This window comes from Myxine glutinosa, chromosome 1 (genome assembly GCF_964187855.1).
Source record: "Myxine glutinosa chromosome 1, kmMyxGlut1.1, whole genome shotgun sequence".
Taxonomy (NCBI): Eukaryota; Metazoa; Chordata; class Myxini; order Myxiniformes; family Myxinidae; genus Myxine; species Myxine glutinosa.
The window spans coordinates 226,856,743-226,881,629 of NC_136261.1; the positions used below are offsets into that span (position 1 = coordinate 226,856,743).

General features: G+C 40.4%; 1 protein-coding gene across 1 annotated transcript in view; it reads left to right on the forward strand.

Moving 5' to 3' along the window:
- The window catches only part of LOC137434688 (protein patched homolog 1), a 211,590-nt gene that overhangs the window by 63,216 nt on the left and 123,487 nt on the right, over positions 1 to 24,887 (forward strand). Inside the window, exons 6-9 of the mRNA XM_068127838.2 lie at positions 20,471 to 20,663; positions 20,825 to 20,943; positions 21,466 to 21,613; positions 21,999 to 22,130. Of these exons, the coding sequence (XP_067983939.1) occupies positions 20,471 to 20,663; positions 20,825 to 20,943; positions 21,466 to 21,613; positions 21,999 to 22,130 (592 nt within the window). The remainder of the gene's footprint in view (positions 1 to 20,470; positions 20,664 to 20,824; positions 20,944 to 21,465; positions 21,614 to 21,998; positions 22,131 to 24,887) is intronic.

A 24,887-nucleotide genomic window follows, 5' to 3' on the forward strand; every position in this document is an offset into this window, starting at 1 on the left:
AACTACTCTCTTGGAGATTAATTGGGAAGTTTTAAATCATCTCCCATTGAGTGCAGACTTCTCACCTTGTGACAGTCATTTATATGGACCACTCAAAGACCATCTGGAGTGGCATGAAGTTTATGAATGATGATGTCCAAGCACATCTCCTGACATTTCTATGCACCCATCCAAAACATTTTAAGTTAGATTGCATCATGGTGTTTACACTTTCAGCAGACAAGTGTGTACAACTAGCCATGAAATACCTTGAGGAACAGGAGATATTTCATCAACTCCTGTTTGCTGATTGATTTCTCCAAAAGAAAATAAATTTTACATTAACAATGAACTCCCCTTGTATTTTGCTATCATTAACAATGAACTTTCCTCTTGTGGACGTAGCAGACAACAACAACTTACACACACACACGCACACACACACACACACACACGAAGGTAGATACAGTGAGATCTGGGAGGGCTCCGTTCCACCTTCTGAAATCTGCATATGGAGTTAACAACCAACGATACACACACATACACAGTATATATCCACACCAGGTGCAACATAGGGAATGTGGGTTGGTCGGAGTCGCTAATACAAGTTGTTGTTTCTGGTTTTTTTAAATTAGGAAATGTTTTTTATTTTTAGCTTCTTGAGTTTTTGTTCCACGCAAGCTTCTCAAAGTCATCTCTTCACCATTTCCTTTTCACGATGAGGTGACATTTGACGTATGATTGAAACCAGCAGCTCGTTGAGTGTTAGTGAGGAAATGGTCAATCTTAGACTCTAAGTTGTCTTTTTATTTCTTCCGTGACTACTTTTGTTTGCCATCATCAGTTCTTCATAACTGTTTATGAAGTCTACACTCCATTATGTGAAACTTTTACCTTCTTTGCCTTTTCCCTTACTGCATAATCCATGTTGTGTACATGATCATCATGTTTTATCTCCAGTGTTGAAGCCATGGCAATTATGTAATCAGGAAAGTAAAAGACATTAGACAACATTGTCGACTGTATCATAATTCTGCAGAAATGCTTTGGAATATGTTTTGACCTGAATGGAATATAACAGACAATAATTCATTGCGTGTGTTATTCTATGTGCAGTTGTGATTGTTACCATGGGGGATATTTTGATTGTGGAAGCTTGAAGTAAAATGTTTAGTAATCATATCTCCATTTGTAATGGTTCAAAAAGTTCATTATATCCCAACAATTTATGTTCAACTATTGCCAGAGAATGTTTAAATAACCGAGCCATCTATTATGTAACACTGATTCGGGTTTTTTGAGCAAATTGTTTGCATACTTGCCAATTGACTTCAAGGCTGAAGTTTGGACAATACATTACCCACGCTATGGACCTTGACAAGTTTATATCCATTTGTTGATTCTCCCTTTTTTCTTCGTGTTTTAGACAATTTTAAAAGTACGTACATTCCTGCATGCTTGCCATTCCTTTCCACATCCAACCAACCACTCTCTCCCATGCTTATATGATTTCACGTGACCAGATAAGACATTTTAAAAAATTAACCTTTTTGGTGACGAACACTTCTAATTTCCCATTTTATGGTCGTGCGGGCCATCTAACTCTAATCCATTCCGGCGAGAATGAAAAAGGGTTTATACACCGCCTCAAATCCAAACTCGCATAATTCACGTGTGATTGACCATGAAGAGGGTATTCTGAAAGGTGTCAAAATACTTCAGGAGGGGTGACATATCTTCGAGAAACTGGGATATTTCATCATATGTAGTCCAGCCCGGCGAGAATGAAAAAGGTTTGTACACCGCGGGTTGATATACACCGCCTCAAATCCAAAGTTACATAATCCAATCCAAGTCCAACCGATCATGTTGAACAACTTCAACGTTGGCACAATCGTGGTCCTTGTATACATACTTGAATAAGTATTTGACACTTCACAGATATGCAAGCTTCCAAGTGTTGTGTGCACTTAGAGGTATTGTTATTGAAGCTTACACATAGGTCTTTCTTTTGGGTACACAATAACTTAATTTTGTACAGGATGATGAAATGGATATACACTTGTCAAAGTCCACAACGTGGGTGATGTATTGTCCAAACTTAGGTGTATAAACCCTTTTTGTGACATGTTTTTGTACACTTACCTTTTCTCTTTAACTTGCATGTTTTTAAACGTGGAATTTTCCTAATTGCATTGATTTTACAGTTTGGAATTGGAAAAGGCATTGGACAGGAGTCCATTCCCAACCCCCCCCCCCCCCCCCCCACCCCCTCTTACTTGTTCAATCTGTATGGTCAGTACATCATGAGGAAATCAAACTTGGATGGCATAGAGGCTGGAGTCAAAATTGAAGGAAGATGTATGAACAATCTCATGTATATGGATGATACCACTCTGTTGGCAGAAAGTAAAGAGGATTTGATGAAAATGCTGCAGACAGTAAAGAAGGAAAGTGAAAAAGCTGGTCTTTATTTAAATCTAAAAAAAGAATAAAATATTGTCAACTGAGAATATTGACACGTACAGATTGGGAAACGTTCACGTGGAAGTAGTGGAAAGTTTCATCTTCATGGGTTCAAAACTTGAAGTGAGTGGAGAATGTGGAGTAGAAATGAGTAGATGGTTAGCATTGGGGAGAACAGCAATGTCCGGATTGGCAAAGACCTGGAAAGAGAAAGACGTGACAAAACAAACCAAGAGGAGGTTGGTGAATGCGCTGTTATTTCCAATTGAAATGTCTGAATATGAGTTAGGACAGTGAAAAGGAAAGAAAGGAAGATTGACCGTTTTGATGTGTTGTTGGAGACCAATGTTAAAAGCTCCATGGACTGCAAGAAGAACAAACAAATCATTGCAAGAAGAAATTCGACCACCATGCACATTAGAAACGCTGATGCTAAAATCGAAACTGTCATACTTTGAACACATCATGCATACAGAAAACAAAAGTCTGAAGAAGTCAACTATGTCAGCCAAGTCAAACCATCTATGGTTGAGGGAAGAAGAGGAGTAGGCAGACCTTCTACATGTTGGATGTATTGGGTAAAGTCTGCACCCAAGCTGTCTCTGCTATCGCTTCGGGAAGCAGAGCAGGGTTGTTTGGGATGTTTGGAGAAATCTGATCATTCATTCATTTCATTAAATGTCACCAGAAGTCAGATACGAATTGATGGAACTAGATAACTAAATAGATGACTGGATAACTATAGAAAAGGACCCATCCTTACGAAAGGGTTAAAATTCCCCCACTTCCCCCACTTCCATGATGTCTATGGCGTATTTTATTATAACTTGTAATACTGACTTCCACCAGGTGGTGCTTTACGATACACACTTGTACAGATCATTGGGTCCTCCGCCACCCCGAACACTCGGGGCTATGTTCTTTTTACTGCCTAAAACAAACAACAACCAGCTGTTTTTAACTCATTCTAATCCAGTAGTTCAGGAGTGCAAAGAAGTAAAATAAACAAAAAAACCCACACAAACAGACACGTCTCAAATTATAAACACTTAGTCCTCGATTTCGACTCATTCATTCACATCTTTTCCTACTTAACGCCTTCGACAAACTACTGAACAATTTTCTATTTACGCCTCGTAATTTTTGAGTTAACGTTCTTTTTCATGCACAAAAAATTTGAAATATCTCGTCAGCGTGAAACGGGAGTGGAGATATGATGTGCAGTACATGAGTGCACCACTCCTCTCGTCCTCAGTCACACACAGTCTGTACTGTACTCATGAGACTATCGGCTGACTTTAACTGATAGCATTTTGTGTCAAACTCTCCCAAACCTCTTCATCTCGAGTGGTAAATGACCCTCGAGTTCTCCAGCTGAGACTCCCATTAAGAAGGCTCATAAAGCTATTCGTTTGGACATTAAAATGGACGTGGTGAAGCGATTCGAGCATGGGGAGCATTTGGTGTACATTTCCCGCACACTCAGCCTTCCTCCTTCGACTGTAAGGACAATTACTGACAACACCACCAAAATGAAATCGCGTACACTAAAGTTGAGTGCCTGCCTCATCGTCTCAGAAACCACTCCACCCCACCCAAGCCTCGACACCTGGACACACATATTGGTGAGTACCATACGCATTTACTTAAAACAGTCCATCATTTATTCATTTAAATATTTATTAACATTCGTTATTGATTTATTTCGTTATAATGTATCTAGTATTTATTTACAGGAACTGTATTTACTCTCTTAGGTTAAAGTAAGGTTAAGCCAATTTATAACATTGTGCCTATGGCAAAATCGTTGTCTTTACATTTTTTCATTTTACATTCAGTTTTTTTATGAACGAATCTCGAGCGTAAATCAGGGAGTCCCTGCATACTGTACTGTGATTGTCCTTTCCTTGTAGGATTTCAGCAAGATTTTGCGATGTCTCCATACTTTTGACCATCAGTGTACACATGCACACACACAAACACACATGGAGGTGGATACTTTGAGACCTGTTAGATCTCCGTTTCACTTCCTGAAACTCATCCACGTGTGCAGATAGAAGCCACTACAGCAACTTGAACACACACACACACACACACACATGCACACACACAAATACACATGGAGGTGTATACTTTGAGACTTGGGAGGGCTCCGTTCCACCTTCTGCAACCCGCATATGGAGATAACAACCAACAACACACATCTTTCATTAGCTTCTTGGAAAAAGATACTCAACTGTCCAACAAATGCCAACATTAGTTTTCAAGTTATGAGTATAAATTATTATTACAGTTTGTAAGTGAAGCGTAAAGCAGGGTTAAGTAATTGTTTCATGTCCGTCTGCCTGGCTGTCTTATCAGTTTATGATCGTCAATTATGATCAAGGAACAGCTTATTGAATGATATATTTTGAACACGAATCGGAACATGACTAGGAAGACAAGTCTGTCGTTTTACCTTACCTTGGCTCAGAATTTGTCCCGATCGCACATGTTCAGAGAGTAGTGAGATAATATCTTTACCCTGCCTGTCTGGCAGTCAAACAAAATTGTAAAGCATTTCAAACAGGAAATGTATTGTTTTTAAGGAGGTTATAAATGACACAAACAACAGGCACGTATAACTAATGTAATGCGTTAGGTAGGGTGATGTAATAAACACTGGTGAAAATGGCGGTAAACCCCAGAATTTACTTATATTTATTTGCCTTTAAACCTTTATTGTCCCCCGTCGCACAGCGGAGCGAAAAGGGGACTATGGTTTTCCCCTCCGTCCGTGTGTCCGTCCGTCCGTGCAGGCGTGCGTGTGTGCGTGCAGGCCTGCGTGCGTGCGTGCATGCGTAAGCGAAGGACCGCATTCGAATTTGGTGTGTGGGTGCAACCCACGTCAAAATCCAAGATGGCCGCCGCCATGTATGTCTGAACCTTGTGAGCGGAATATCTTGAAAAATAAGCGAAGTACCAACTTCTAATCTGGTGTGTGGGTGTATCTAGGCATAAGGAAGAACGCTATTGAAAATTGGGTCGCCATGTCAAAATCGAAGATGGCCGCCTCCATGTATGTCTGAACCTTGTGAGCGAAATATCATATCATAGCATGTTTTCTGCGTCTTCCACTTTGTCAACTCACATCACTTCCCCGACGGGGGACCGAGGCGTAACGCTTGTTTAAATTGAGTTATATATTGAAGTCTGTAGAACACAAATCGCCTTCATAATACTTTCAAGGACTATGCAATATATCATTAGAGGGAGTTGCATGTGTATTGGGGTATAGAAAAAAACACCATAATGTCTGTGTACCGATCAATAAAGCCTCCATCTCCTAAACGGTGATTCAACATCATCTTATTAAAGTGTATAGGGGTGGTTGGTGTATAAGACTGCTTCAGTAGCACTAAACTTCCGGATTTTTAAAGCAATCTTTAAAATTATTGTTTTATTAAAATTGAAGTACAGGAGGGCCTTACCATTCGTGGATTTCCTCTTCGTGGATTCGCTCTATCACCATTAATTTATTGAGGCAATGTTTGTGGATTGCGGTTAATGTGCTCGAATAATCGCCGGCTGGCAAACTATTTTCCACATTTATTCACTGGATTACCATATGCCGTCAACACAACACCTCCTTCAAACTACCCAACATCATCATCACACTCACTTCCATCAACTCATTGCATTATTAGATCAAGTTTATCATCATTATTATTAAAGATATGATTCATTATCTTTATAACTCAAGAAAATAAACTTTATTTATGTTCTTAATACAGGAAAATAATATTTTATGTCATGTTCTTAATAACTCTTTTTTCATGACCATAAATAGCGCAAAACAATGCACAAACATGTTAATTAAGGGTACAGTTTGGACAGTTGAAGAGTAAGGTAAAGAAGGTGGGGGAAAAGATGAAGTCCCAAACCATATTTTCCCTATTACATCCTAAGCTTGCAGATATTTGGTTCACAGGGATTCTCAAGAATGTAACCCCCATGAACGCATGCCCCTCCTGTATATACTTGACCACTGCGTGGGGTACCGTGTTCTATGAACTCTCTAGTTATATCTAGTTTCATATTGAAAAAGGAGGTGATATGCTAGGCCCCCTGCCTTTTGGGTGGTATGAGGAATAGATCTTTGTAATATGAAAGCTAAATCTTGAACGGGTTTTGAAATAACACGTAAACAAGCCAAGTTACTGGGATGGTTGCCATGGCAACATAATTCATCCAATCACAGCCGTGATCAATTAAAATTGAGACAATGTCATGAGGAATAGATATCTGCAATATTAATGCTAAATGTTCAACGGTTTTTCAAATATCACGCACATAAAAGTACATGAACGGATGATTGGTCGGTCGGTCGTAGCTCATTTCAATGTCCCCAGTCTCAGAGGTGTCCCCCACCCCTCTGACCTTGTCGGAGGGGTGGGGGACAAAAATATGAAATGCCATTTCTTGGGTTATTGTAGAGCAGCTCTTGGCTCAAGAAAACTGGAAAACCGTGGCTTGATGTTGTAGATGCAGTCAAGGTCAGACTAGGATGTGGGTGAAAACTTGGAAAGGCTGATGTTTTTCACTTCTACGTCCATGTGGTTTGTTGGTAAACTCATTCATGTTGCACATTTCAGTAAACTGCAAAAATGTATTGTTCAAGGAATCAATAATGAATTTATGTTTTGAAGTATTCCCTTTGATAGAATAACCAATTTGCTGCACTCCACATCACATGCATGAAAACATAATCTTAAGGGATCCTGGTATGTTTCGCTATCAAGTTTGTTTGTTTTTGGCACTTTTTATATGACTTGTGGCTGTTCTTTTATATATTCTTAACTTGTGGCTGTTCAACCTGCTGAGATTTTCTATGTGTCGAGTAATAACGAGCTCTTCATCTCCCTAATAGCGGATGTTTTATCATTGGGGCTTTTTTTCTGTAATGTATGCAAGTATGCAGGAGTTTTTGTGTTCCCTTACCCCTCCCCATTATATCCCACACACGCCCCTTCCCTTCCCTCCCCTTACACCTATCCTGTCAAACTTCTTTCTTTTCTCTCCCAACTCCTCCCACACCCTTCTGCCTTCCTTTCCTTTTTCATCAACCTCCACTTCTTTTTATTTTTTTCCCCAATTTATGCTGGCTTTCCTAATTTACCCAAATCTACCTTCTGCACCCCTTTCATTTCATGCTTATGTAATAAATACATGGGCCTTTTTTAGAATACAGAAAATGGAGGTATCGCTATAGAATAGATGAACCTTTGTAGTGTTGCCATCTGAAGACGACTCATGATTTTGTGCAATAGGTTCTAATCCCATAGTTGTTCGTTGTCCCAATTTGTCCTTGTCTTTCATGTAATGCTTGTTCAGAAACCTTAATGAGCCATAGACACTGCAGACAAATTTTGTCACAGCATCAGTCCCACATTTTCTTTTACAAACCTTGCATTCAACATACACGTTGCTTTGTTTACTACATATTGCTCTTTGGTAGGTTTGAGATGTCCATTACATTCCTCTTGCTTCCTCCAACTCTCGCTCAGCCTTACCTTTTACACTTACCCGCATTACTCTTACCCTCTCAATTGCCTCATCTTACTTACACATTGTCCCTTCTCACTTTCTTCCTATGCCTTCCTTCCTGCAGCTCATTTCTTGCTGAATATACCCCTCGTCCTTCCAACTGATGTTCTCTTCCATTCCCATATTTTCCCTCTCTCATCACTTCTTTCCATCTACCTTAATTGCATTACTTTCTTCGCCTCACATTTTTCTTTCTCTCCTCATTTCTCTTTTCGTATACCTCCCTATTTTACCTCGCCTTCCTCTTGCTCTCTAGTGTACCTTTCTCATGTACTTCCAATTGATTTTACTTTCTTCCTACACTTCCTCTTTGTTTTTACTTCTCACCCCCATAAAGGAAGGGTGCCATAAAATTACATGTTGAAAGCAAAAGGAACCTTATGCTAGTTTGACATGTTGTCACATTAGTACCTTATTCGTATTCATGAGAGCCTAACCACATCCTTTATTTAAATAAAACATGGTACAACATTAGAATCCCAATTAATGTCACCATCATTTGATGTGCTAGATCTTTGTCGAATATACGCTTTTAAAAAACGATCGGGCTACTTTAACTAAATTTCTTTACATTGTTTAATTCGTTAATAACCTTACACTGATAAAGAGGAAGGAAGAAAGCGGGAAGGCTCAGAGGGAAGCAAAGCCAGGGGTTCTACGCAGAGGAATAGAACACAGATAAATAGAAACTGTAATTCACAGTCAGCCCCATTCACATAGCCTGTGAGAAAATGGGTGGCGAGCTTTTGTCTGCCAAGATACTGTCCCGTGTGTACAATGCGAGGTCTTTCACACCGCCCTGCAGTAAATACGCACACCAGAGACATTATCGAGGCGGGGGGGCGCCTTGTCATGGAGATAGTGCTCGGCCTGGACCCTAGTGCCTTTCAAAGGCTGGTGATTTCGCTGCGGGGTCCAGCGATGCGTCGCAGTCATGCAAGATTCTGTGGGCGGGCATGCTTGACAAGCCGGTTTCTCTCGCATTTGTCCAGCAATATTTGCTCTTCTACTGTTAACCTGCATATTTTCTTAATTTTGCAGTGAGAGTAAAGAGATTATATGTGTTAAGGAAAACTACAACGATGGGGTTTATTTTCTTTTCACTTGTAAGGTTTCTTATTGTCATTTTAAACGCTTGTACTCTACAGATGCGGTTTCTAAGGTCAAATATTTGACTTTTTTGGGCCCAAGCGAAGGTCCACTCAGCAACTTATTTCGTCTTCAACATCACTCTCTATTTTACACAACGAAGGTTAATTCATTCCTTCATAAAATATCAGGGAAAAAAACATTGTTCTATATATATATTTTTCCTTTTATTCATTTTCCTCTTTCCTGAAGCATTTAATCGGATTGTCCACAGTTTTTGTTTGCTTTGACTTGTGTATCTGGTCAGTTGCTGTGATAGACCATACAGCCATCTGTGTACACATTATTAAGGAAAATAAGAAACCAAAAGCAATATGAAGTCAAAGAATTGAGAAAAAATACGTGTGTAGATTTTATGTTGAAGAATGAAGAATTATTGAAAATACACAGTTGATGAACAGAGAAGATAAAAAGTCATGGCAGTTAATGTGCTTTTACTTTCTCTTCATCCCGCCGTTAGTCCAGAAACCTCTTCACCCTGTAATTCAGCTCATCCATTGAGCCTCGAAGAATGCATTAAAGAAAAGAGTTGGAGTGAGCAATACGGTTTATCAAGGATGAAATACAGCTTTGGAAGATTTCAGTATGATGAAATGGAAGAAGAGAAGTTGAAACAGGAGAAGGTTGGGTAAAAGGGAGGGGGGGGGGGTGTAAGGTAGGGGTGGGTTTGGAGGGTGGTCGGTAACAAACAAAAAGCTGTGAGTGTGGTCACTCAGGCGAGCAGACAGGAGAGAATGGCTGCTGGCCTCAGCTGCAGGCCCAGCGTCCGTGGAATGCACAAGGCATTGGGGACTCGGTCTTTTATTGGCCACGATGACTGTGAATTACTAGGCTGAACAGGAAAAGGGCCAAGAAGGAAAAGGGGGAGGAGGAGAAGGATAAACAGCAGAAATAAGAGGAAGAAGATGTTATTAAGTAAAAAGAAAGTTGATGATAATTTGAAGGCATGATTGATGGGCTGCAGTAATTCAGGGTTGACACATTTGCACTTGTTAATTCTATTTTCAGTTTGGCTTTGCTTTCCTTTTTTGCTGCTCCAGGTGGCTTCCAAGGAGTCATTGTGTGTGATATCAGTAATTTACCCTTATTTCTCTACGTAAGCAACAGTGAATGCTCTATACAGACGGGCCTCTGCTCGTCATGGTTGAAATCAAAAACTGCCGTCGAATTTGAACCAGGACCCCTCCTGAGAGCACTCGACGGCAATTTAACACACGTGCATTCATGCACACTTTGAACAGGTTTTGGGTGACTCCCGCGAGCCCTAGAGGGGGTTCAGAAGTTTGTGACAGAGGCCTGCTGACCTGAGCAGAAATCGCCCTCACCTGGAACTCAAATCCCGCTCGTGCTCTATAGGAGGAATCACAATGATTTGTAAATTTTACTGTAGACAGGGTAGAGCAATGAGGAACTGTTGTTAAAATGGTATTTGTAATGATATTAATTGCATACCATACTTGTTTTGGGTGATAAGTGTCTTCAGACACTTGATAAATTTTCATTATGACATCAGGCGAAGAGTTAGTGTGCTTTGTGGTACTACACTAATTTTTTGATAAATGGTGAAATATCTTGGAAGTAATAACAAAGTATAGAGAACGGGCCTTCATTGGTTGCAAAGCCATCCGCACGTGTGCATTCTCGATCCTTTTGAGGTTACATTCCTGCTGGACCCACCAGTGTGTCCTTTAAAATTACCCCATTGCAAAGTGTTTTTTAAATTATTTCAAAACATTTTAATGAAGCAGATGAGATGGGTGGTATATGCCTGAAATCTGGATCACATAAAGAGACAGGATCCACAGATGTACAATGACCTGTGTTTTCTCCTAAATTTTAAATTCCAACCAATATGCCATTTTCAAATTTCCTGAAGATACAGCAATACATTACTGTTATTTACTATGCAGTTCTCAACATCATACTTTATTATGAGAGCAGCTCAAGGTTTACTTGTACATTTTATTGTCGACACATGTAAAAATAATGGTTCATTACTGAAATGTTGTGCATTGACATTGTCTCCTCTATGATAGTTATCCATTAACTGACATCAACAATGGTCAGAGCATTCTGGTTAAAACCAAGATGGTGGTCAACATACTCTGCTGCGGATCGTTAATACCTCATTCACATCATGATGCGGTGCTAGGCAAATCAGTGTAACCTAACTTTCGAGCAGGGCCAAGCAGCCGGACTTGCTTTTCTGTTTGTACCTTCATTTCACACAGCACAAACTATGGCCTATATGGATACATAACAGTTTGTATGCAAGACAAAAGCAAAATGACATTTTTTTACATCCACAAATGCCGAAAGATTTTCCTACCATTTTGGTCTTGGTTTTAGAGCTCATACTGGTGTGTGAGTAATAAAAGAAGTGCATAATGGGTCAAAATATGAATTATCATTAACCAAATACCAGTGCAGTACCATGCCACAGATGATCCTGGTGTGTACCCCGGTTTAGAATAGTCACGTGAAAAAGTAAGTACACCCCATGTAAAGTTTTGACTTTTTCAACATATTTCAACATACAGCTATTTGATCTTCATTTCAACAATATTGATAGATAAAGGTGATATAATATAACAAATATCATGAAACATTTACATTTTGTAGTCCATTGTCTAATTTAAATAAACATAAATGCAAATTTCACATGTGGAAAAAGTAAGTACACCCCTACATTTATCACTACTTCAAATACCTAAAATTAGAATCAGGTGCACCAGCTCAGGTGCAAATGATGAGAACATCGTTAGAAAGGATCTTGGAGGAACCTGTCTTATTTAAACCTCAGACATTTCGTTTGGTATGCTCTTTGTTGTTCAAGTGTACGGCGTCACCATACCTAGACCAAAAGAGCTCTCTGAGGCCTGCAGAAAGAAGATTATAGATGCCTACGACTCTGGGAAGGGATTTAAAAAGATCTCCAAACAATTTGAAATCAATCATTCGACTGTCCGGAAGATCATCTACAAGTGGAGAAGATTCCAAACAACTGCCAACTTGTTCAGGCCAGGCCGCCCCAGCAAGTTCAGCCTGAGAGCAGACCGCAAGATGCTCAAAGAAGTCTCTAAGAACCCCAGAATGTCATCACGGGACCTACAGGTAGCTCTTGCCACTGTTGATGTCAAAGTGCACGAGTCTACCATTAGAAAGAGGCTGCACAAATTTGATCTACATGGGAGGTGTGCCAGGAGGAAACCTTTGCTGTCCAGAAAGAACATCAGGGCAAGACTAAAGTTTGCCAATGAACACCTAGGCAAAGACCAGCACTTCTGAAACAATGTGGTCTGGACAGATGAGTCAAAGGTAGAGCTATTTGGCCACAGTACCAGAAGACATGTTTGGCGAAAACCAAAGACAGCATTTGACCACAAGAACCTGATACCAACTGTAAAGCATGGTAGTGGAAATATTATGGTTTGGGGCAGCTTTGCTGCATCAGGACCTAGGCAGCTCACCATCATAGAATCCACTATGAATTCTTCATTGTACCAGAGGGTGCTTGAGGATTCTGTGAGGCCATCTGGCGGAGAGTTGGAGCTCAACCGAAGGTGGACCTTGCAACATGACAGTGACCCTAAGCATACGAGTAAATTCACCAAGGAATTGCAGAAAAGAAAGAAATGGAGGGTTCTGGAATGGCCAAGTCAAAGGCCGGATCTAAATCCCATCGAGATGTTGTGGGGGGATTTGAAACGATCTGTGCATGCAAGAAACCCCTCAAACATCGCACAGCTGAAAGAATTCTGCATGGAGGAGTGGGCAAAAATTTCTCCCAGTCGATGTCAGAGACTGGTAGACAGTTATAAGAAACGCCGACTTGAGGTTGTTTCTGCCAAAGGGGGCAATACCACCTATTAGAGCCAAGGGTGTACATACTTTTTCCACATGCGAAATTTGCATTTATGTTTATTTAAATTATACAATGGACTACAAAATGTAAATGTTTCATGATATTTGTCATATTATATCACCTTTATCTATCAATATTGTTGAAATGAAGATCAAATAGCTGTATGTTGAAATATGTTGAAAAAGTCAAAACTTTACATTGGGTGTACTTACTTTTCACGTGACTGTAGGTACACCGTATCCCTGCGCATCGTAAGAGGCGACTAAGGGTTGGCGTCAGGAAGGGCATCCGGCCATAAAATCATTGCCTCAAACAGGGAACCATGATTGTCATGGGGCCCGCAAAGCTAACCCCCGCTCTAGCGGGGGAAATGGCCTTAAAACGATCATTCATTCATTCATTCAAATACACTACTGTACAGTGCAGTACCATGCCACAGATGATTTTTAATTTGCTTAGGGGCATTTAAATGTAAAATTAAGGCGAATAATTAGCATTGAACATTGAAGTTTAAACAATGTCATTTAACAAATTGTTAAAAATTTGAAAAGTAAGTACCAATAAAGAAGTAGAAGAAATCACAAGGTTTTACTGCTGTACTCTCTTGATTCTGAATTACTTCGTGATGAAACCTGAAATGAGCAATTTCCTTTGGAGTGTGCATTGATAGAAATGGGAATTCAGTGTAAATATTCAGTGAGTACATGCGGCAATGGGTGCAGCTGGTAACCTCGACAACTTCATTCCATTCTATCAGCTAAGATTTCCAATCCATGCTTGTTGTACCTTCGAAGTACTGCTCGGGAGTGAAGGTGATATTATGAAAGCTCAGCTGGGAAACGGGTTTAGACATGTTTTGGGCTTACTGCCTGATGGAAGATCACCAAAGTTCTTTCCATACCAACCAATGACCTCCAGGCACCTATCCCTCTCCACATCGTTTTTTCAGCTCCAACCTTCCCGCTCTCTCTATATTCACCATAGCTTTGCTTTCAGCAATTTCCCACAGCATTTCATTCTGGTTTCCCATTCGATAATCCATAGATCAGTAGTAGTTTCAGTTTCACGTTTCAACATCAGTTTCACTTTGAGATATCAGTTTAGATTCATCATCGCAACTTGTGATGCCACGCGAATAGTGCATGGAAAATGTCATCAAAACCGATTTTGGGAAGAAATGTTTTCGAATTATCCAAGGGTCTAAACTCTAAAGTTTTTTTTTTTAAGGCCATACAGGGGTCTAAAGTGTTTAAAGAATCAATGATCTTAAAAGGGCCAAATGGGGTCTAAAGGTGTCTAAGGACGAAAGAGCAAAAGGAGTCAAAAGTGTCCAAGTGGTCTTAAATTGGCCAAAGTGTCTTAAAAAGTCAATCGGTCTGAAAAGTGTAAAAAGGTGTACAGTGCATTCAGAAAGTATTCAGACCCCACACATTGATATAAGTATTCAGACCCTTTGCAATGACACTTGAAATTTAGCTCAGATGCCTCCCATTTCTCTTGAAAATCTTTGAGATGTTTCTACACATTGCTTGGAGTCCACCTGTGGTAAATTCAATTGATGGGACATGATTTGGAAAGGCACACACCTGTCTATATAAGGTCTCACAGCTGACAATGCATATCAGAGCAAAAACCAAGCCATGAGGTCGAAGGAACTGCCCGCTGGGCTCAGAGACAGGATTGTGTCGAGGCACAGATCTGGGGAAGCCTACAAAAAAAATTCTGCTGCATTGAAGGTTCCCAAGAGCACAGTGGCCTCCATAATTCTTAAATGGAAGAAGTTTGGAACAACCAGGACTCTTCCTAGAGCTGGCCGCCCGGCCAAACTGAGCAATCGGGGGAGAAGGGCCTTGGTAAGAGAGGTGACCAAGAACCCGATGGTCACTCTGGCTGAGCTCCAGAGATCCTGTGTGGAGATGGGAGAAACTTCCAGAAGGACAACCATCACTGCAACACTCCACCGATCTGGGCTTTATGGCAGAGTGGCCAGACGGAAGCCTCTCCTCAGTGAAAGACACATGAAAGCCCGCTTGGAGTTTGCAAAAACGCACCTAAAGGACTCTCAGACTGTGAGAAACAAGATTCTGTGGTCTGATGAAACTAAGATTGAACTGTTTGGCCTCAATTCTAAGCGTCATGTCTGGAGGAAACCAGGCACCGCTCATCACCTTCCTAATACCATCCCAACGGTGAAGCATGGTGGTGGCAGCATCATGCTGTGGGGGTGTTTTTCAGCAGCAGGGACTGGGGGACTGGTCAGGGTTGAGGGAACAATGAACTGAGCACTGAGTACAGAGATATCCTTATTGAAAACCTGAAACAGCTCTCAGGACCTCAGACTGGGCCGAAGGTTCACCTTCCAACAGGACAATGACCCTAAGCACACAGCCTAGACAAGGCAGGAGTGGCTTAGGGACAACTCTGTGAAGGTCCTTGAGTGGCCCAGCCAGAGCCCTGACTTGAACCCAATCGAACATCTCTGGAGAGACCTGAAAATGGCTGTCCACCAATGGTCCCCATCCAACCTGACAGAGCTTGATATGATCTGCAGAGAAGAATGGCAGAAAATCCCCAAATCCAGGTGTGCAAAGCTTGGCGCGTCATACCCAAGAAGACTCGAGGCTGTAATCGCTGCCAAAGGTGCTTCAACTAAGTACTGAGTTAATGGTCCGTGTGTTAGTTCTGAGTACTTATGAAATCATACTTATGTCAATGTGATATTTCAGTTTTTTATTTTTAATAAATTTGCAAAACTTCCTAAAATCCTGTTTTCTCTTTGTCATTATGGGGTATTGAGTGTAGATTGATGAGGGAAAAAATGAATTTAAACGATTTCAGCATAAGGCTGCAACATAACAAAATGTGAAAAAAGTGAAGGGGTCTGAATACTTTCTGAATGCACTGTATATGTCTCAAAAGGGTCGAAATGGGTATGAAAGAGTCTAAAGGGTGTAAAGCTCTAAGGGGTGTAAAGGGTCTAAGGGGTGTAAAGGGTCTAAAGATGTCTAAGGGGTTTAAAGCGTCTCAGTGGTGTAAAGGGTCTAAAGACGTCTAATGGCGCTTTTCCACCGTGGTCCCATACCATACCTTACTGTAACCAAAATCCGTTTTTTTGTTTTTCCATTGCCAAGCGAACCGTACCGTACCTAATTACCCATGCTAAATTTAGTCCTGCTATGGATAGGTACCAAGTGAGCCAAACCCGGACCTATGGGTGGAGCTAGCAATACTGCAGACCGTTTTGGGCGGGGTTTTTTTTCGTCACTTCACATAACTCCACCTATTTTCACGGTTCTGTTGTGCGGTGGAAAAACGACACGGGACCGTACTGTACTGTGCTGTACCGTACCGTTCTGTGCAATGGAAAGGCGCCATAAGGGGTGTAAAGGGTTAAAAGGGGTCTAAGGGGTGTAAAGCATTAAAAGGGGTCTAAGGAGTGTAAAGGGTTAAAAGGGGTGTAAAGATGTTCTAAGGGGTGTAAAGGGTCTAAGGGGGTGTAATGGGGGCATTGGTTTCTAAGGGGGTGTAAAGGGTCAAAGGGGTGTAAAAGGTCAAAGGGGTCTAAGGAGTGTAAAGGATTAAGAGGGGTCTAAGGGGTCTAAAGATGTTCTAAGGGGTGTAAAGGGTCTAAGGGGTGTAAAGGGTCAGTGGTTTCTAATGGGGTGTAAAGGGTCAAAGGGGTCTAAAGGGTCTAAAGGAGTGTAAAGGGTCAAAGGGATCTCAGGGGGTGTAAAAGGTCAAAGGGGTGGAAAGGGTCTAAAGTGTGTTAAGGAGTGAAGGTGTAGTAAAGACATTACCTCGTGTTCGTAAATAAATTAACTCAGGAGTGCAACACGACAATAATGGGCCAAATGACCTCCTCATCACAGTCAGGGTATAACACCCCTATTCAGGTATATCGTGGTTAAAAATCTGACAGTAGAAAGTTTTGTTGTGATTAACCTTGGGAGATCAAAGCAGTATGATTCCAAACAAAGAGCAAAACAAAAACTCACCTTGTTGTGAGGATGAGGTAATCAGTGGAGGTTCACTCGTTGTCAAGTGGAAGTGGCAGTTTGTAGTTGGCGTCACGTGGGTCCTTTTTTCTACAATCTAATTTTTTCACACTTGAGAGTGATATTGTTAGATGAGCAGTAAAATTACATAGAAATGTATGTATAGGTTGCGTTTGTACTATTTTCGGTTTTTGAATAATTAGCGCATTTGAGAGGTCACGTGACTCCTTCTTTGTCGAACTTACCGATCATGGTAACGTCTTAATTAAAAGTTGTTTCTCACATATTATAACATATTTGATGATCGGAGCTCACCATCAACCTAATTATATCGATATCCGTGTTGAAATCCGATAAAAATTGGGCTTTTTATAAAGATTTGTATATGTGGATCGACCCTTGGAGATCGTGGCGGCTCGGATGGGTTTAATTTTTGAATTGTGAGAAAATAACTATTTTAAAACCCCCTATTTATGTGCAGGGTGGTAAAAGATGTTATCCTATAAAGTTTCGTGCCGATTAACCTTGGGAGCTCAGAGGAGTAGGTTCACAAAGAAACAAACGGACATTTTGCTTTATATATATGTTTATATATATGTATCGATATATATATATATATAGTTTCTATATATATATAAAAATCAATTTTATCTGTATATATATATATATATCTGTATATATATATAAAAATCTGTATATATATATATATATATATAGGCTAGGTTGACTAGCCTATATACAGGGGGCTGCAAAAGTAGGTATACAGTAATGAAAAACAAAACGTGCGCACAAAACGTATTTTATTGATTGTACAAGCATATCAATAATAGACATATCAATAACAAACATATTAATCCCTCAAATGTTCAAAATGTTTGCCCCCGGCATTCACACACTCCACTAGTCTAGTGTGGACACCCATGCACACTCTGGCACAAAGGTCTTTATCAGCATCAATTTCCTGGCAAGCCTCCCGTATGAACGGAATCATGGCATCAACAGAACGTGGCTTGCGTGTGAAAACCCTGTCTTTTACACATCCCCAGAAAAAGAAGTCCATAGGGGTGAGATCCGGCGAACGTGGTGGCCAGTCAACGGCTCCCCGACGTCCAATCCACCTGTTTGGAAATTCTTTGTCAAGTAGCGCACGCACAGTGAGTGCGAAGTGCGGTGGCGCCCCATCCTGCTGAAAGTAGAAGTCGTCCTGCTGCTGTTGTTCGCGTACCTGTGGTATGATTGTATCAGTCAGCATGTTCAGATACACGTGTTGATCGACAGTCCTGTGCAGAATGATAGGTCCAACGACACCTTTGCAGGACAGGCCAGCCCACACCGTCACCCCCAGGTTGATCGAGCTGTGGTTCAATCGTGACTTTAGGGTTTTCAGTTGCGTAGTACACACAATTGTGCCGATTAACAGCACCCGATAGCTTAAAGTTTGCTTCATCGGACCACACGATTTTGCGCAGAATGCTGTCACCCTCTCGTTCCTCGTTCAGGATGGCTTCGCAAAATTGTAAACGCCGATCTGAGTCATCCTCTAATAAGCCATGTATCAATCGTGGCACGTACATTTTCAGTCCTGCACGGTGCATCAAACGACCCAACGATCTGCGTTCAATACCCAATTCAGATGACGCCCTGTTTTTCGATTTCTGAGGGCTCTGGGTAAATGCCAGGGCGACTTGCATTGCATTCTCTGGCGTTGTCACGGTGGCTGGTCGACCACTCTTCGGCGAGTTATGGATAGACCCCGTCCTCTCAAATTTGTCACGTATCCGGTAAATCGTGAGCCTCGTTGGTGGAGGCGATGCAAATGTTTCTCGCCACTGCTCTCGCACACGTTCACTATTCTCTGTCTTCCAGTACTGTTTCAAAATCCATTTACGCTCCTCGTCCGTTGAATTACCAGCCATCGTTAAATTTCCACTTCACCTGCAAATAATAGATGTATTATAGAAAAAATTACGAAAATAAAAATATAAAAGATGGTTATAATGATTTTAATGAATTAAATGAATTCTAGTATTAAATGAATCCTAGCACCACTATTATAATACTGGTAATACTGTCTGGTCTGCACTTTTGATACTTTTGTATCAAGTTTGTCCAGGTCTGCACTTTGATACAAGTGCAGACCTGAACAAATTATAATACTTTTGTATATATATATAAATAAGAGAGTGGGGTTAGAACATTTTTCATGAAAACTCTTTATTACATAATATGGTTTTGTTTAGAAACAAAACAAAATATATTTGACTACATACATGCATATGTGCTACAATTATAACTTATTGAGAAGTGCCAACATTTGACAGATACTTGTGTATATCAAGTCATGTGACCATGTATCAAATGTTCCAACTAACCCCTACATTGGGGTTAGTTGGAACATGCTGTGGGGTAAGTTGCAACATTCATTATTCTATGGTTTTAGAGGCTTAACCTAAACTTAAGTCACACAAAATAATAATCACGAGTGTTGCTGAAGTTTAGGTTAAGCCTAAAAAACATCATGTTAAACAAAATCATGAATTATTCTCAGGTAAATATGTTGATTACAATTGGTTTTGACACAACTACTCAAGGTTGTAGGCAGCCAAATCTACTGGGAAGACAAGTTTTTGCGAGACCTCTTTGTACCTACCACCACTTTTGTATGGGGCTACCAGTTTCATTACAATGTTTTATGTTCATTCCGACACTTCAACTTTATCAGGGTCAGGGAATGAAAATATAGTCTGATGCCCAGCCTTCGCCTTGCTGTTGCTGCAGCATCTGAGAAACTTTGATAGGGCAAAATATAGGACGTGGGGTTAGTTGGAACATGTTTCAACTAACCGTGTTGGTTGATGTTTCAACTAACCCCATTCTTTCTGTTCCAACTAACCCCCGATGGCCATGTGAAAATCTTATGTGCAGTACACAGCACAGTGCTTTCGTTTCAAGATCTACTTCGGACTGTGGCCGAGGACTGCATACTGTGCTGCATACATACATACATGCATACATAATACATAAAAGGTGCTGACCTTTATCTAACCACATCACCAAGATAAAATAAATTTTCCTCAAAGAAAAATATTTACTCAGAATTGCATAAATCGAACATACCTCTCTCTTTAGAACCTTTCCTTTCATTTTTTGTTGAAAACAATATGGTGGAAGGGTAACATCATTATCTACCACTACATGGCAGCACCATCTAGACATCATCCTTGGTGTCTTTGAAAACTGCGATGTTTCAACTAACCTCACCTTCCAACTAACCTCACCTTTCCATATATACATACATGCATATATGAATACACAAGACTTGCTGTAAACATGTTTTTAGTAAATAAAGAACAGCGGAAGAACACAAAATAATTCTTATCACTTGGTAAGATAGCAAGAATGTAGCAAATGTCTTAATGTTTGTGTGTAGTGGCCGGCCACTCTTGCGTTGGACCAACCTGGATCCCCAGGAGCTGCTACGAGAGTTGTCTTTTGTGGAAGTCCCTTCTCTACGACGGTTGCTGGAGAGGGCTGAGGTTGGTCATGCCTATGTAGACAGACCCTGCCTGGATCCTTCCGAAGCAGAATGCCCAGATCTGGCTCCTAACAAGCGTTCTGGACAGGTGAGATGAGAGGAAGCCATGTAACCTGCAAGTAACCAGGCAATCAAGCTTTGCTTAAATGCTAGTATCCTTTTGACTGATTGGACTTTAATTCCTGAGTTGTACTTGTTAACCTCAATTGATTGGAATTTATCATTACTTTTTCCTTGTTCATTGAATAGGTTCCAGATGTAGCAAGTGAACTTTCCGGGGGATGTTATGGGTTCTCTCGGCGCTACATGCACTGGCAGGAGGAACTGCTCATCGGAGGAATCTTGCGAAATAGCACTCAACTCAACAGGTTTGTCTATTATTCATAGGTAATTGTCACACCACTGTGCATGTCGTCATTACCTCCGTCACTGAAGGTGGACGAAGGTTATGCTTTCTTTTGTCCGTTTGTCTGCCTGTGAGCAGGATATCTCAAATATTTGTGGACAGATTTGGTTGAAATTTGGTAGACACGTTGGGTGTGTGACAGATGAAATGATTAGATTTTGGTGAAGATCTGGATCCAGATACAAGAAAATTTTAAGTTATTCTTCATCATTGAGAGATGGGGAAAAACAATATACAGTATAGTATGATATTTCAAATAGTTGTGGATGGGTTATGACAAAACTAGGTGGATGAGTTGTTTAGGTGTCAAGTAAAAGCTGATTAGATTTTGGTTCAGGTCTTCATCCAGACCCAGCCAATTGGTGGGATACAAAACGTAAACTATTCAGCCTGGTAGAGGTATGTGTGCTCTACTGATACAAAGTCTGCTTGCTATTTCCCAAAGTCTTTGAGAGAATTAAATTGATCTTACCTCTTCTGCCAGTGCCCGTGCTCTGCAGACCATCTTCCAGCTGATGAGTGCCGAGCACCTGTTCCAGACGTACCGAAATCATGATGACATCTACGACATCAATTGGAATCGTGAGAAGGCTGCCACTGTACTACGTGCATGGCAGCGCAAGTTTGTCCAGGTCTGCACTACAACCACTAATCTTTCTTCAATCTTACTTCATCGAAAATATATCTCTCAATATCTACCTTATATTTCTTCCCCTTTCTCTTTCTGTGCATTAACTGACTAAATGCCCATCAGATGGCTGGGATATTTTGTATTTTTCCCCATTACCATTTGTGCTTTTAGACTTCGAGTATGGTAAGAGTAAATTAAATACAAATGTGTAGTATCATGTTTCACTCCCACTCAAAAGTCCATCTCTCTCTTTTTCTCCCTCTCTCATAACAGAAGATATTGACATTATAATAAAACCCTAATACTGTAGTTGATGATACAGATTCAAGGGGTGATACAGATTGCACAGCAATGCTGTTCCAGCAAGTCCTGTTGTCTTCCTGCAGGTAGTACAGGGGAGTGTGCTTGTGAATGGCACACAAAGTGTTCTGGCGTTCTCTCTCACCACTCTCAATGACATCCTTTCCTCCTTCTCCAGTGTGAGCACTGTGCGCTTGTCTGGAGGATATCTGCTAATGGTGAGGTCTGCAAGGGTAGTCCACTTACAACCTCTCGTACTTACATCTTTTCTGCACCTTGTTTATTGTATTCCATTCTATATATATATGCAGTTTCTCTGCACTCTGCAGTGCTGTTGTTTCCTGGTATAGTTTGTTGAAATATTTTATATATAGTTAAGAAATGCCTGCCCCCCTTCCTTGTATGTATTAAACCATGATAACTGGAATCCAAAACTGGTTTTGGCATATGATAGGTATGATTAGCCTATGATAATTTTAATTTGATAAAATATATTATTTGAATTGTTTGCAGATGCCAATTGACATGAACCTTGACAAATTCTCGTATTCACAATGGAAAACGAACCATTGGCTAATGACTAAGGTTCCCTGGTGTTAGCCTCACCTGTTTAGTGTTCTCCTATGAATCCTTGGCTTGTGCTGGTGGGATCCCATATTATAATCCCATATATTTTGTTGCTTTTTATTCAATTCCATAAAGAGGGTAATTGAATTCAAACCAAACGAGGAGTGAAATAAGGTGATACCAAGTCTCAACTAGAACGGCACTCAGTAGAGAGCATACTTCCGCCTGGTGAACAGTTTAGATTTTGCGACCCACTGATAGGCTGGATCTGGATTCGGACCGGAACCAAAATCTAATCGGCTTGTTCTTGTCACCTACCCAACTCACCCACCAAGTTTATTCATATCTCGTCCATAACGTTCTAAAATATCATGTTATATATTGCTTTTCACCCGATCTCTCAATGGTGAAGAATCACTTTAAAATTAAATAATTCTTGTAGCCGAATCCATCTTCAGATCTTCATCAAAATCGAATCTATTTGTCCTTGTCAGACACCCAACCTCTCCGTCAAGTTTTGTCCAAATCCATCCACAATTTGTTTGAGATATCTTGCTATATATTGTTTTTGGCCCTATCTCCCAATGGTGATAAATCACTTTTAAAAATTCTACTAGCCGAATCCGTATCTGGATCCTCACCAAAATTGAATCGATTCGTCCGTGTCAAACTCACAACCTGTCCACCAAGTTTCGTTCAAATCCGTCCATAACTTTTTGAGATATCCGGCTATATGTTGGTTTTAGCCCCATCACTCAATGGTGAAGAATCACTTCAAAAATTAAATAATTCTTATATCCGAATCCACACTCTGATCTTTACCAAAATCGAATATATTTGTCCTTGTCACACAACCAATTTCTCCACCAAGTTTCATCCAAATCCGTCCACAACTTTTTGAGATATCTTGTTCATAAACGGACAAACAGACACACAGACAGACAGGGGTGAAAACATAACCTTCATCCACCTTTGGTGGCGGAGGTAATAAGCAGCAATGAAATAAATTATATGCAAATTAGACTGTGACAATAAACTATTCGTATCAATGGGTAAACGATGAACCACTTAAAGTTTGCAGATGCTCTCAAATGATAATCGCAGTCCTGATAAATAAATTAATCCAAGAAAGTAACAAGGTAGGATTGAAGATAAATATGTACAAAACTAACGTTTAATAACCATATAACCATGAGGCAATGCCATGTCAAAAAATGGATGGAATTAACAGAATATTGATCGTCGTAGGCTAACCACTGTGGCCGAGGAAGCAATCTTGTCATGATTCAGATGGGTGCTATTACAAGCACTAGATACAGCTGGATAAGATCATTGTACTTCTAGTCATCCCATTAGCTAAATAACAAGATCCCAACTTCATCTTTATGGATGTCAATGCCAATCCCCACTGGGTACATCTTAAAGCTGTACTTTAGGACCACACCATCACTCACCTGAACTGGCCTGCATGATCTCCAGAAATTAATCTGATTGAAAATGTTTGGAACATTCAAGAGAGGCTTGTTTGTGGTCAAATCACCCACAGTCTGTTGATCAAGAGGAATTTGGTCTGGTGAAGTATGGCACAATATCTCACATCGAGACCTGAATTGTTCTAATTTGGTCGATGAAAAGACGTGTACAAGCTTTTATTCGAGTCAGTGGTAGTCACACATTATCAAAGTTATTTTTCTATGTACATTTGTCTGTGATCATTTTTAGACTGGCGTCGTTGCCAATTCACATGTGTATTCCAGACTGCCATCTTGATTTTTGCATTACTTAACTTTGGCTTTGATACGTTTATCAACTGAAAATTGACAAAGAAATGCTAATTGCCGTGGGAAGCAAAGTGAAGCTGATGTTTCGGGTGTTGGGCCTTTGTTGGAGCAAAAACACCCACTGCTTTTCAACAGCATTATCTCTCCAACACTCGCCTTGACAATGACTAGTATTCCTCTTACTTTGGCTTCCATTGATATCATGTTGTGTTTGGACAGTGAGCATTTCAATGTGTTGGTCCTCTACAACTAGAATTTGAACGTATCATACGAAACTTATGTTGCTTAACGTTTTGCGAGGAGTATGCAATTAATTCAAAAATTAAATGACAATTAATTCAAGAGACGTGTGAGAAAAGTCAAACGCAACTTGTATGTAAACCTGCGGGATAAATCAACTGCAATTGACTCGAAAGAATCATGATGAAAATTCACTATAATAAATTCAAGAAGCAAACATATTTTTAACTACATTCTTACCATTTGTACTCTGATAGTACCACACATATGGTGATTGTAGCAAACAGCAAAGAAAAGTCCCTGCAAGCACGTTAAGCCCAACTGAACAATGAAGCCTAAATAGTATGAATGAATGAATGATCATTTTTAAGGCCATTTTCCCCGCTA